At 43.6% G+C, this 12,388-nt stretch overlaps 1 protein-coding gene across 3 annotated transcripts; it reads right to left on the bottom strand.

Moving 5' to 3' along the window:
• Positions 1-1,230: 1,230 nt before the first annotated feature.
• On the bottom strand, positions 1,231-12,260 carry CDR2 (cerebellar degeneration related protein 2). Of its 3 annotated transcripts, none has more exons than XM_088148081.1 (5): positions 12,103-12,260; positions 7,190-7,302; positions 5,062-5,210; positions 4,180-4,344; positions 1,231-3,855 (listed from the first exon to the last, which is right to left on the bottom strand). In XM_088148081.1, exons 1-5 carry the CDS (start codon positions 12,179-12,181, stop codon positions 2,982-2,984), a joined length of 1,380 nt encoding a protein of 459 aa, XP_088004207.1. In that variant the 5' UTR covers positions 12,182-12,260; the 3' UTR covers positions 1,231-2,981. The 3 variants fall into 3 exon arrangements, with proteins under 3 accessions (XP_088004207.1, XP_088004208.1, XP_025032054.2); XM_088148082.1 differs by lacking the exon at positions 12,103-12,260 and adding an exon at positions 11,283-11,382; XM_025176286.2 differs by lacking the exon at positions 12,103-12,260 and adding an exon at positions 10,629-10,843.
• Positions 12,261-12,388: the final 128 nt, after the last annotated feature.

The raw sequence follows: 12,388 nt of genomic DNA, 5'->3' as shown, positions 1-12,388 counted from the left end.
CCCCCGTTTTTATTCTGCAACCGAGTGGCTGGAATTCGTGCTTTGCATAGGTTTGGCAAAACGATATTTCAATTAAGCTGGCGTAGGGAGCAAAAAGAGGGGCATGTCAAGCAGGGAAACTTGAGAAATCAGACCCCCCCCTTAACTTAACCTGCTTCACAGGTTGAAATGGAGCATTAGCGCTGCGCATCCTGAAGTGCTCGGAGGAAGATGGAAACTATAGATAAGTCTTTAAAAAGCGTGGGAGTTTTAAACAGCCCTTTTCCAACCCGATACTCGCATGTTGGAACTAGAATGCGCAGGATACGTGGCCGTTGGACACAGTAACATCTAGGCAACAAATTTACATAGGATTGAGACATTAATGTGTCTCTTTGCATATAGGTAATCAGGTACTGTCTTTTCTTAGGATACCAGCTTTAAAACCCTAACTGCGTTCTAGCTTTTTAATTTGATTTATAGCCTGTTGCAATCAACAAGAAAATCACATTCCTCTTTTGGTAGGTTTAAACCATGAAATCGTAAGTCACAACAGTTCACCCAAAACAAACACGTAGCGCTGGGAAATCCCAGAACAGACATCCCCTCTCCCAGAGAAATTACCTCATCTTTCGATTCCAAAGATCATCTGAAACAGCCAAGACTTAAGAGCTTTACAGAACACCGTAAGTATGGAGGGCAATCCAGTCTCCAGGCCCATCTTATTCCAAAGGAGGGCAGTAATAAAAGACCTGCTTGCGAGGTCCCTGTAGATGCCATGACCCCAGGAAGCCCAAAGCCCACTCTTGGATTTTATCAGATTGGCAGAGGCTACCAAGGGTGGTCCCGAATCATGAAGGACCTTCAAGAAGACAAGCAACACCTGGAAGTCAACTGGAATTCCATGGGTCATCCAACTAGTATTCGTAACTACCTGAGCCGTCATGTTCTAAGGTCAACCACAGCTTCCAGATGCACCTCAAGAGGAACCCCACGTGGTGGGCGTTGCAGTAGTCCAAATGAGGGGACCAAGGCATGAGTGACTGTGAGCAGGGCCTCCAGATCCAGGAAAGGTAAGTGGTGCACCGCCTGCTCTTTGAGCAGGAGTTGTGAGTGCAGAAGGACACCCCTCCCTTTAATATACTACACCTCTGTAGTCTGATCAGCAATATTGCCACACCGTTCTATGGCAGTCTTCCTTCGCATAAAGTCGGAGGCACATAAATACATTCACCAAATACCAGCCAAAACTTAATTGTGGAAAGGATTTATTTCTCTTTGCAAAACGTTCACAATACTGTACAACTCATAAATTTAAATACACCAAGCGAGATTCTGCCTGAAATCTCTGAATTCAAGCAGAACAAGTGACCCTCATTTTATGGCGGTAGATAAGGCAGAAGACTTCGTAAGAGCAGCCAAGAGCTACAAGCTGCGGGTTTGTTTTTTTTTACGCGACTCAAGTTCTTTTTAAATGAGGAATGCAACATGAACAGATCCCTTTTCTTTGGAAAAACAAGTCACCTTTTGTAATGCTAGCTAACCACTTACCTATTCGTCTGTATTTTGAGAGGACTATTGGGGACATTGGTTCATACTCTGAATTAAAAAAAAAAAAACTTGTATTCCCAAGAGGTTCTTCTGACAAAAGCTTAAAGTAAACGCTCTAAAACTACAAGGAATTCTTGGACTTTACAATAGGATGTCACTGTCAGCAGGAGGCTCAGAATGGTATCCTACGTATTATGTCATAATTTGGCTCTTTCTACATACAGCACGTTTGCGACGATGATGGGGGACTATAGAGGAGGAATGAGCGGTAGGATGTTGAAGCCGCTCTGGCTCTTACCAGCTTGAGCTTAAAACAGGCTACGTGGTTGATCATCTTCAGAAAATCAGATCCTTGAAGACATGCTGAAAGGTTTTAAGTTAAAGTGAAATTGAGGCCTACATGCAACAGCTTCTATTATTTTTATTTTGCTCCATCCTAATCAGTTTACTTTTCATATGGATACCGTTTTGCGGTATTCAATCTTCTAATGCAGTGGAAGGTTGAGATACACCACCAGGACTTTTGTCAGCCAAATTACAGGTAGTCCTTGACTTATGGCCATTTAACCACCTTTAGAAGTTACGACAGTGCTGAAAAAAAAGTGACTTATGACCAGTCCTTATAACCATCACAGCGTCCCCATGGTCACACGATCAAAATTTGGGTGCTTGGCAACCAGCATGTATTTATGACGGTTGCAGCATCCCTGGGTCACGTGATTGCCATTTGCGACCTTCCCAGGGGGCTTCCAACAAGCAAAGTCAATCGGGGAAGCCAGATTCACTTAATGACCATGGCAAAAAAAGGTGGTAAAATTGGGTGTGATTCACTTAACGACCGCATTGCTTAGCAATGGAAGTTCCAGTCCCAATTTTGATTGCAAATTGAGGATTACCTATATACAAACACCCACATTTCTCCAATCCTGGAACTTTTTTTTTTTTTTTTAAATGAGAGGCCAGACTGGATTTTCAGATAAGACAATGTCATCCCAGCATATCAAATAGTGACAGATCTGTAAAATTCTCAGGTTTAAGAAATGTAGCAGTACACAATGTTTAATAGCTGGCTTGCGGTTATATATAACAATGGCACACTACCAAAGAATTTTTATGTTCCACTTTGCAACACCCAGGAAGAATCTAAGCCCAGGAGAATTGTCAGTTTGTAATATAACTTGCATGGTTCTCATTTCTACATCAGGCTTTTTGAGTAGAACGAGGATTGTTAATTGAATTACATAACAAAATTAATTTGCAAATTAGTTGCTCTCCCTCAGGAGAACTTGGTTCATGGTGAGATGGATCCAACTCATTCTACAGAAAATCAGCCAACATATACCTTGGAAGAATACAGCCATGCTACATCTTGTATTCTAAGAAACATTAGAAGGATTACTTCATGAAAAAGGTTTTATTTTTTTTTAGCCCCACCATTATACCAATACGCTTCAAGGACATTGAGAAGAGAAAGACTTATATTTTGCCCGATGTTCATCTATTTCCTTTTTGGTTTTCTTGATACAACTAAAGATTTCCTTGAAGAGAAGTTTATATTCAGGGGGAGCGTTGGAAGAAAAGCTGGCTGAATCAGCGTTGGGGGAACCAGGCTCCCTAAGACACACATCCAGGGATACACCCCCTCCATTGACATCTTTGGAATACTGTTTTGAGGTCTGCACAGCCTTGTGGTCCAGAAATTCTTTGTCCATCTGACACTTCTGCAGCAGTTCTTCATACTTGACCTTCAAGGCGTTATACTGGGCATCAACCTCGTTTAGCAGAGAAATGCCCCGTTGCTTCACGGCTTCCGCCCGCCGGATACAGGTCTCTTCATGGCCTTTGAACAGGTCCTCACCTGCAGCACTGCTAAGCAAGCTCTCGCTGCTGCTTCTTTTGAGGGACCTTTTTTCAAGTTCAGGAAGGATGAAGGACATTCCATCCAAAGGACTCTGGCTGAGTTCTCTTTCTACAGGGTCTTTAAGAGAAATGAAAAAAGATTCTGGGACAAGTTGCTCCATCCCATTCACGCATGTGCTTCCAGAATTAAAGTGCTGCTTCATTTCAGCCACTTCTACCTCCAGCTCCTCCACTCTCGCCCGGTACAGATTGATGTCCACCAGCCGTTGCTCAAGATCATTGTTTTCTTTGAGCAGAAGACTGTACTCTTCCTCCATAGACAATCTCTTTTCTTTTTCCAAGTTGAGCTGAGTTTGCAAGAGAGATACAGCCTTCTTCAAATTTTGGTTTTCCTCTTCTACAGGACTTAGCTGATTATCCATAGATATAATCTTTTCTGCAAAGATATGGTCATATACAAAATACCTAGGCATACATAGAAAGAGAGAATAAAAACGCTTAGTTTGCTTTGCCCAATAAATCTTGCTCCCGTAGCATATGAAAACATCAATCCTATGGATACTTCACATCAGGGAAGAGATCACCCAAAAGTGGAAGACTTGGGTGTATTTATCTAAACCTAGAATATTAGGTAAGCATTTTAAGCGTCAGTTTTCAATCAAAGCAGTCCATGGCTTCCATCTTCTAAGAAAACAGACCAATTGGGAATTTATGGCTAGAATATGGCATGTAAATAATATTAATTGTCAACGTTCACCCTTATCTTTGCTGTGTGAGTTTGCCACTTACTTGCGAAGATCATACAGTTCCTTCAGGCATGGAAAACTGTGGACAGATTTTGGCTGCTCGGGTCTTTCACAATTCATGTGGCCTTGCCCAGAGTTCTTCAGCTCTTCCACCTGCCTCTGCAGTTCATCAATGTGAGTCTGGAGATTCTCAATCGTCTCCGTGAGACTAAAAGGAATTTTAGAAAGCACATGAACCAGGGAGTGCAAAGCTGTCAGAGATGATTGCACTTGCTCAGTATAGCTTGATGTTCTCCTGACTTCATCTCCTCAGCCACCAGCTAAGACAGACTTTAACAAAAGCAGTTCTGTGAACATCACATCCCCATGCTCGAGAGAAAGACACTTTTTTAAAAAAATCAGGTTCCAGATTGGCACATTCAGAAGAACTAGCACCAAAGTAAGCATGGTACATACACTTCCCCTTATCTCCCAGTTGAGTTAACTTTTGGGAGCAAATATGGTAGGAGGAGCTCAACATGGGTCTGGTAGCCCCTTTTCCAACTAACTTTATAAAATTTGTTACAACATTTAGAAAAGGCAGAACCTTTTCCAAGCTGCAGCTGGTGAATCCGATGGCTTCATTGCATTACTACCTGATGACTCTTTGTCATGCGTCTGATGACGTAAGCTGAAGCTCTCGAAAGGTTAGGCCTTTTAAAACAGTTTGTTCATCGGAAAAGGGGCTACCAGACTCCTGATTTTCTGGGGATAGACGAAAGGAGTTACATGGAAAGAAAGAAAAAAGCAAGTGGGCCTACAATCCATTCCACCACTTAACGTATTGCTTAGATAGACCCTCTGATAAAATTGGACAAGGTGCGTGAGTCCATTTATAATACCCTGGTAGATAAGGGGAATCATGCTGCAACAGCCAACGTATTACCTTCCTATCTTCTGCTGAGAGGACCTACTATCAGCAACCAGTTTTTGATTCGCATCTTCCAGTTCTCTAGCAGTAACGTCAAGCTGCTCATAGACTTTGGCGTGCTGATCATTCATCTGACGCAGAAGATCCACTTGCTTTGTCAGATACTGCAAAATGAAACAGGTACGTGTATTAGACCAGCAGATTCAGAACTAACAAACAGAGCGACTTTCATCATTTCAGACACGCAGCATTGTCCAATTTTAGGCTTCAGAACACGCTATGGGAAAATTGCCTACTGAAGGAGGAGAAATTGAGGTCAGAATCAAAAATTAAGAAACTGCTAATGCATAGTCAAGGAGATTTGGAGGTGTTAATCCCAAATGTTATTTCTCCCCTCACCTGCTGCTGCACATAAATCATCTTAGAAATGACATTTTATGAGATGGTTTGAGCCTGCTGGTCAAAAATTCAACCTTAGTTGACCAATGCTAGGAGTTGCAGTCAATAAGTTGGGAAGCATTTCCAATAGTTGCTTTAGAATACAATTCAAGTGTTTATTTCCCCAAGAACTGCTGATATAGCCCAGGACGTGATCTTAAAAGAAGTGTGTGTAAGTCATAAGAGACAGCAATATAACATCCCACTGTTGGTTAGTCACCAATGTGAGCTCTGTTTCAACCCTTGGAAAATTGAGTTATTCAGGGAGAACCTCTTATATTCCCAAAATATTCCTGCTTGATTGAAATCTGTATGAAATGCTCAGCAGGAACACGCTTAATTCCCCAAATCCTTCTTTTTAACGTTGTAAAAACTGCTTTCAAAAAGCCTTGACTTCAAATTCGCTGATGTAAGAATGTTAATCTTTCCATTTTTAAACTGCTTGACTGAAGGGGCACCTTAGTATCAAACAACGGATTCCTATTCCAGTTTCTCCTATTGAAAACTGAAAACCACCACGCCCTAGCCTCTCATGCGTGCCATTTGTATGTTGTGCTAATAGTTTCATGAACTAGAAAGACTTCAAGTGCCAAAGAGGTGGCAGAAACAAGTTATTAAAATCGACAGCTCTTTTCAACAGTCTGTGTCGGTTTCTGTCATTCTTGCCTGTAGCCTATTAATTAGGTAATGAAAGCTTGTGTTTTCCAATCTTTGTTTACCTGATTTAAAAGACTGATCGGCTTCCAGTTTAAGAAGTGTGAAACAGGATTACACTTTCATCTAGGATCACCATCCTCAACCTTCACTCTATGAGAATCAGTATTACCTGTTGCCATTTATAGCTAATCCATGATCAACAGAGGGATTAGACCAGTGTTTCTCAACCTTGGCAGCTTTCGGATGGGTGGACTCCAACTCCCAGAATTCCCCAGCCAACATGGGGAATTCTGGGAGTTAGAGTCCACCCATCCGAAAGCTGCCAAGGTTGAGAAACACTGGGTTAGACCAAGCCAGAACTGGCATTATCTCAGAGGCAACATTCACCCAGCACCTATAATTTGGTAATGATTTAGTTCCTTTACTGATTTAATTCCTTTTCTGAGTTCACACAATAAACTGAACCATAAATGCCTCCGATTGGGTTCATACAACATACTAAGCCACAGAAATCCAACCGCTATCACCACTCACCAAGATGACCGTGCTACACAAATGCATCTGTTCATGTCGTCATATGGCCCGGTCTGAACACGGGCAATATAATCTAACCGGTTAATTTGGACTACTACTCCGAAAAGAAATGGAAGATGTTCCTCTTGAAGAATGCCTAATGAAAAGGCACTTGTGAGTTCACACATTAGCAAGACAAATCTGTGTTGGAAAATGTTGGCTTTCAGCTATGCTGCAGCTTGCACCCGGTAATAACGCATGAGGTCTGCATCAACATGCGACGGTTCACCTTTCAGTGCAGAAGGGACATGGGCCGGGTTTACAAACCCACTATAGGTGAGATCATACAACACGCTAAGCTGAAAGTAAACCAGATGGTAACAGAAGGCGCTGTGTGGACCCAGCTGTTGATTTTCTACACTGGTGACTCTTGGTGCAAACATGGTTTGTTGGCCTCCCTTAGCCATACCTCTACATCAGAACAGCAAACCAGCAGCCCAGAGTGGTATATAATCCAATTTTATAGGACAATCACCTCTATTTCCTGCAGTTGCTCCTGGTTGGTGGAATACATCTGCTGCAGAGAGGTCTCCAATTCTGTGTTTCGGTCCAACAGGGTCTTCCCAAGCTCAGCAGCCAGATGAAGATCTACAACAAATTGTGGGTATGCTTTGTTTAATGCAATCACCACCACCTTATTTTAAGTACTGTACAAGCATTAAAAAAAATCAAGTATAATTTCTAGAGGAATGAAGGCTTGCTTTTTGGCGATTAATGGCACCTTTCAGAATCTCTAAAGCAGTGTTTCTCACCTTGTCAGCTCTCACAGGTGTGGACTTCAACTCCCAGAATTCCCCAGCCAGCCTTGCTAGCTGGGGAATTCTGGGAGTTGACGTCCACATCTCTGAAAACTGCCAAGATTAAGAAACACTGCTCTAAAGGGGTTTTTTGTAATACCATAGTTGCGTTAGTATCTAAAGTTTAATCTGTGTTTCTTATTTTGCCCTCAGTGAAATGTAAGAGGTACAAAGTTAGTGAAGTCCTTTCAGGATAGATTTTGAAAGCAGATGCATCAGATATTCTATTTTTCACCCAATGTCTTTAGTATTCAATTCACCAAACTACAACGATGTAGAATTGGCAGCCACAAAGGAAAGAAAGCAATAAGGTAAAATTTTACTGCATGGCTGGCTCCTTAAAAAGCAGGGTTTCACAACATTACTTTTCTTCCTGGCCTAAATGTTTGGTGTAGATCTATCATGCTGGCTTGGTACCAGAGAATGTAAGTTATTTTTAAACAGGCCAACTTTGTTGGTATTAAGTTTGTACAAGTTTCATCATGCAAAGAACTGGCAGATTCCTAAAACTGTGCTTAAGTATCCAAGGCTTGGGATCTTAAAACTTTTCCCATTAACTGCCTAAGGCACAAAAGGACATTGGTGGTCAACAATATCTGTGTTCTGGCTGTAAGAACTTACAGATCTTCATGATGCTGACCTGATCCATTGCACTTAATTTTATGTTCTCTGTTTGCTCCACAAGTCTGGTTTGGTTAAACTTTAAAAAGGCCCTTTTGCACCTGAAGCAGACATTTTGGAAAGAAGCTCAGTAGTACTACAGAAGTTGTTTGGACCTTGACAATTTGAAATAAATTATACGTTGACTGGAAACCAAACATAAGTTACAACAAACCTTAAAACAAACTAATCCGTTGTCATTTTTCTTCCAGCTCTATTGCACTTAGCAGTGTAAAAAGATTGTAGAAAACTTGTTTGGGATTCATAAGATGTCAGAGACCCCATATTGCTTCAACCTATGTCAAATTCTCTTTTTAGGTCACTGTAAGCTATGTTTCTTGACCTCAAAACTACTATAAACTATCATTGGTGCTGTTTGCAAAACATCTAAGCTAGGATTTTGCATAATCTTCTCTAACAATCTCCAGAATTGCCATGAATACAGTTGGTGCTGCACTCAGTGACATTTGCCCATAGTTAATAATTCAAAGTTCAGTCACTCGGGCACCAATAACTTCCACGCTGTTATATTCTATTATCTGTATCAAGCAACATTCAAAGTCTACAAGCAACAAGGCGTTAATTTCTTGCATCATATTATCCACGTAAGGACTACTTGATTACATGCTGTTCCCCAGTCTGATTTTCCTGCAGATATATTAAACTTATAAATGTATTATGGGAGTGATAGGAGTTAAAGTCAAACAGGTATATCTACATTTTATCTCCATACAATGTATACACCTGTTAGTAGAAATCTATTTTTCTATTTTTTCCTTCAGCATACACATGCTTTCACAGCTACTGGTCCAATTCCAGTGAAGCCTGGATAGAGCCTTTGATCATTAATTGCAAAGCCACGGAAAATCCCTTTGATCCACTTCTACTACTACAAGAACAGTCCACCTACAGTCCCCAAAATATACGATAGTCTGAAGTTGTGTATCACTCTTCCAACACACAGCTTGTGCTAAAGTCTGCGCAAGCTATTTCAGACACAGATTTGTGAAGCATTTCCCAGAGGGAATATTGAAGATAAATAAACTGCACAGATTAGTATTTTCAACAGGAACATACCAATTTTAAGGCAAATAGTTTAATTGAAGATACTCAGCAAAATTATACGTTAGTCTTGAGTGGATTAACTAGAAAAGGAGTTCATCTTCTCATTATGTTGTTATGATGTCTGCAGCTCGCAAGTCACATATACGGCAGAGCGATACAAACACTAAGCACGACAATATTAATATTCAGCAAGAAATTCTTCTGACATTTAAAACGCATTCAGAAATATACCTTCCTTTCTTCTTTCACTACTGCATGGAAAATAATCAGTATGGCCACTTAGTGCCATTTTCAATAGCTTATAAAGCCATAAAATAAGAGTCTATGGTATGCTACCCAGTTCTGGAAAATCAATCATAAATGCCATAGTCCAACATTAAACTGCATTAATAATATGAAACAAAGAATCCAAAGTTCAGAGTACAATACAAGAAAATAGATTGCAATGCTAAGTGCCACAAAGGAAAAAGCGTGCATGACTGTTGATAGATTTCTACTTCTCAGGCAATGTAATCTTCTAACCGAAGGTGCAATTCAGATTTTGCAACTGATGCAATATTTCTAACTGGCAATTTTAAGCAACACAATAGTACAAATGGTTTATTATGAAGTTAATTTGGTTTTTGTTGTTGTTTTAAAGATATTGCCATTTTCACAGTTTGAAACTGACCACTGGTCTTAAAATGACAGGAACCCACAACAGCTGCAATTTCATTGCATCCAGAGCCAAGAGGCCACGGCTGGAATCATATTGAAAGAATGCGATGCAACACTGTAGAGAATAAAAATCTTGATTGCATGAATATGTGTCTCAGACTTGCGTCACTCAAGTCACTACAGCCAGGAAATGGGAAAGGTTTGAGCCTCTTTGAAGAAAGCGCTCTGGGTGAAGCATTTCACAACTCCCCCCTAAACGATGTATTATCTCAAATTAAAGCAAGGCCTTTTAAATGACAGGCTTTAAAAAATGCTCCAAGTGAAGAAGAGATGTTTTCTCATCAGCCTTACACCCTTGAAGGACAAGGTAAGCCTTGGAATATCTCACTGGATATTCTTCCAACATTCAGAAGTAAACTAGGCAACAGGCATTTGATAATAAGGCAAAGTCTAATTCTTGGCCCTTAAATAGAACTAAATGCAGAGCAGAAAAGCCACTACCACGTAAAAAGCACTTATTTGCAGTATCTGCACACACTAATCTGCCTTTGGACTTATGAGACAACCCTAATTTTAAATTTTAAAACAGTAATAAAATTTGGTTTAGGTTTTGTGGCATCGCTTATTGACCAATTAACCTCAAACGGGATACCCACCCACTCAAACTCAAAGCCAGCTCTCCTTGCACACCTGTGCTCCACCGTGCGAACATCCCAAAAGCTTCAGTTCACTCACCTGTCGTTTTCCAGAAGTCTAACCTTCTTTGGGAAACTGTATTTTACAGGGCTTAGTGCTGTTACTCCCAAGCAAGGTGACTGCTGTGGTGGAACTGAGGATTTCGTTTCCAAATAAAACACGGCAAGAAATTGGGCTTGGCTATTTTTAATTGCATTTGAAAGTCCTTCCGTGTGCTTTTTGAAGGACTGTATCTTCCAGGGCTGTGTTTTTCAAGCTCGGCAACTTTTAAGATGGGTGGACGTCAACTCCCAGAATTCCTCAGCCAGCATGGCTGGCTGGGGAATTCTGGGAGTTGACGTCCACCCATTTTAAAGTTGCTGAGCTTGAGAAACCCCGTTCTAGGGTCTTCTGCCCACATTTTGCCTTGCAAAGCCTATTTCTTCTCCTAGTTCCTTCCATTCTTCCCCAGCCTATCCGTCCATTGGCCACCTTCCTCCCCCTTCACGTTCTTCCCCAAGTTCACATCAATCACTTCTCCTTCAAGGGCTTCCCAGCTACGCCCCTCCTCTGTTCATTGTCATCCTCCTCCCCGTGCGCGTTGGGGCCCCCTCCCCACCATTCTCCTTTCCCCTTTTGTCCAGGGCGAGACGCCTTTTTCTAAAGCAGAGGCGTCCCTTGGCTTCCTTGGAGTAAGACTCTGCGGGGAAATACCTGCGAGAGGGGCAGGAGGTGGGGTGGAGGAACAAAGCAGGAGACCGCGATGAGGAAGAGCAGCATGGCAAGGAAGGAAGGATCAGGAAGAGAAAGCCGGGAAGAGGCTGGCGGGCAGAATTAACCAGCCAGAGATGGGGGGGGGGAGCCAAAGGAAAGGATGAGGAATCAATTTTAGGGGATGGGAAGAAGGGGCAAGTCCATTGCCAGGAGTTGGAGGGGAAGGGAGGGGAGGGGAGGGGAGGGGAGGGGAGGGTGCTCCGCACAGGTGAGCAGCGGGAATTAAAGACAAAGCCATTGTCCCATGGATGGATGGAGGGGGCAGAGAAGCCCCCCACCCAATTAAGGAGGCAAAGGGGTTGCACCTGCCAGCCCCAACCTGCTCCCTTCCAGATGCGCCGGCACTGCAGCTGCCCACCCCCGCCCAGCTGGGGAGGATGGGGATGGGAGTAGAGGGGGAGACAGGGGACTTCTGGAAGCTGGAGGGCCGCCCAGGCGGGGGAGGAGGGCGGGGGAGTCCACCCCTCCCCTTCCCGCCGGACTCGGCTGGCCCCATGGGGAGCTGTGAGCCCTCCCGTCCGGCCGGGGGTGATGGGAGCGGGGTCCCTTGGCTGGAGGAGGGCGGTGGGCTGGCTGCGGAGGATGGGGAGCCACCCCGGGGGGTAACAGGGATAATAGGCGCTCGAGTCCCCCCTCAGCCAAAGAGGAGGTTGACCAGAAGATGAGGCTGCGTCGGCTGGGGATAATGGGGGGTGTAGTCCGAGGCTCGAGCCGAGCGAGGAGAGCAGGAGGAAGGGGCGAGGTCCCCGAGCCCGCTCACCTTGCTGCAGGTCCTGCTGGTCGTACCAAGGCTCATCCTCGCGGATCTCGAACTCCTCCACCAGGCTGTCGGTGAGCATCTCGCCGCCGCGGCCGCCGCTCGGCTGCGCGCTGCCTTTAAAGCCGCTCCCGAGCTCCCCCGAGCGCTTCCGGACTCACCCGAGCGCCCCTCCCCGCCCCTCCCCGCCCCTCCCCGGCGGCGAATGGGGCGCGTGCGAGCGAGCGAGCGAGCGCCGGAGAGGCAACGTGGCAAAGACGCCGGCCGCGATTCAAAACCAGGAACCCAC

This window comes from Python bivittatus, unplaced genomic scaffold, assembly GCF_059951505.1.
Source record: "Python bivittatus isolate LINGU-HERP-01145 unplaced genomic scaffold, Pbiv_v1 ctg000560_np1212, whole genome shotgun sequence".
Classification (NCBI taxonomy): domain Eukaryota; kingdom Metazoa; phylum Chordata; class Lepidosauria; order Squamata; family Pythonidae; genus Python; species Python bivittatus.
Note: the sequence above shows the minus strand (reverse complement) of the source record. Positions and strands in the feature narration are given on the sequence as shown.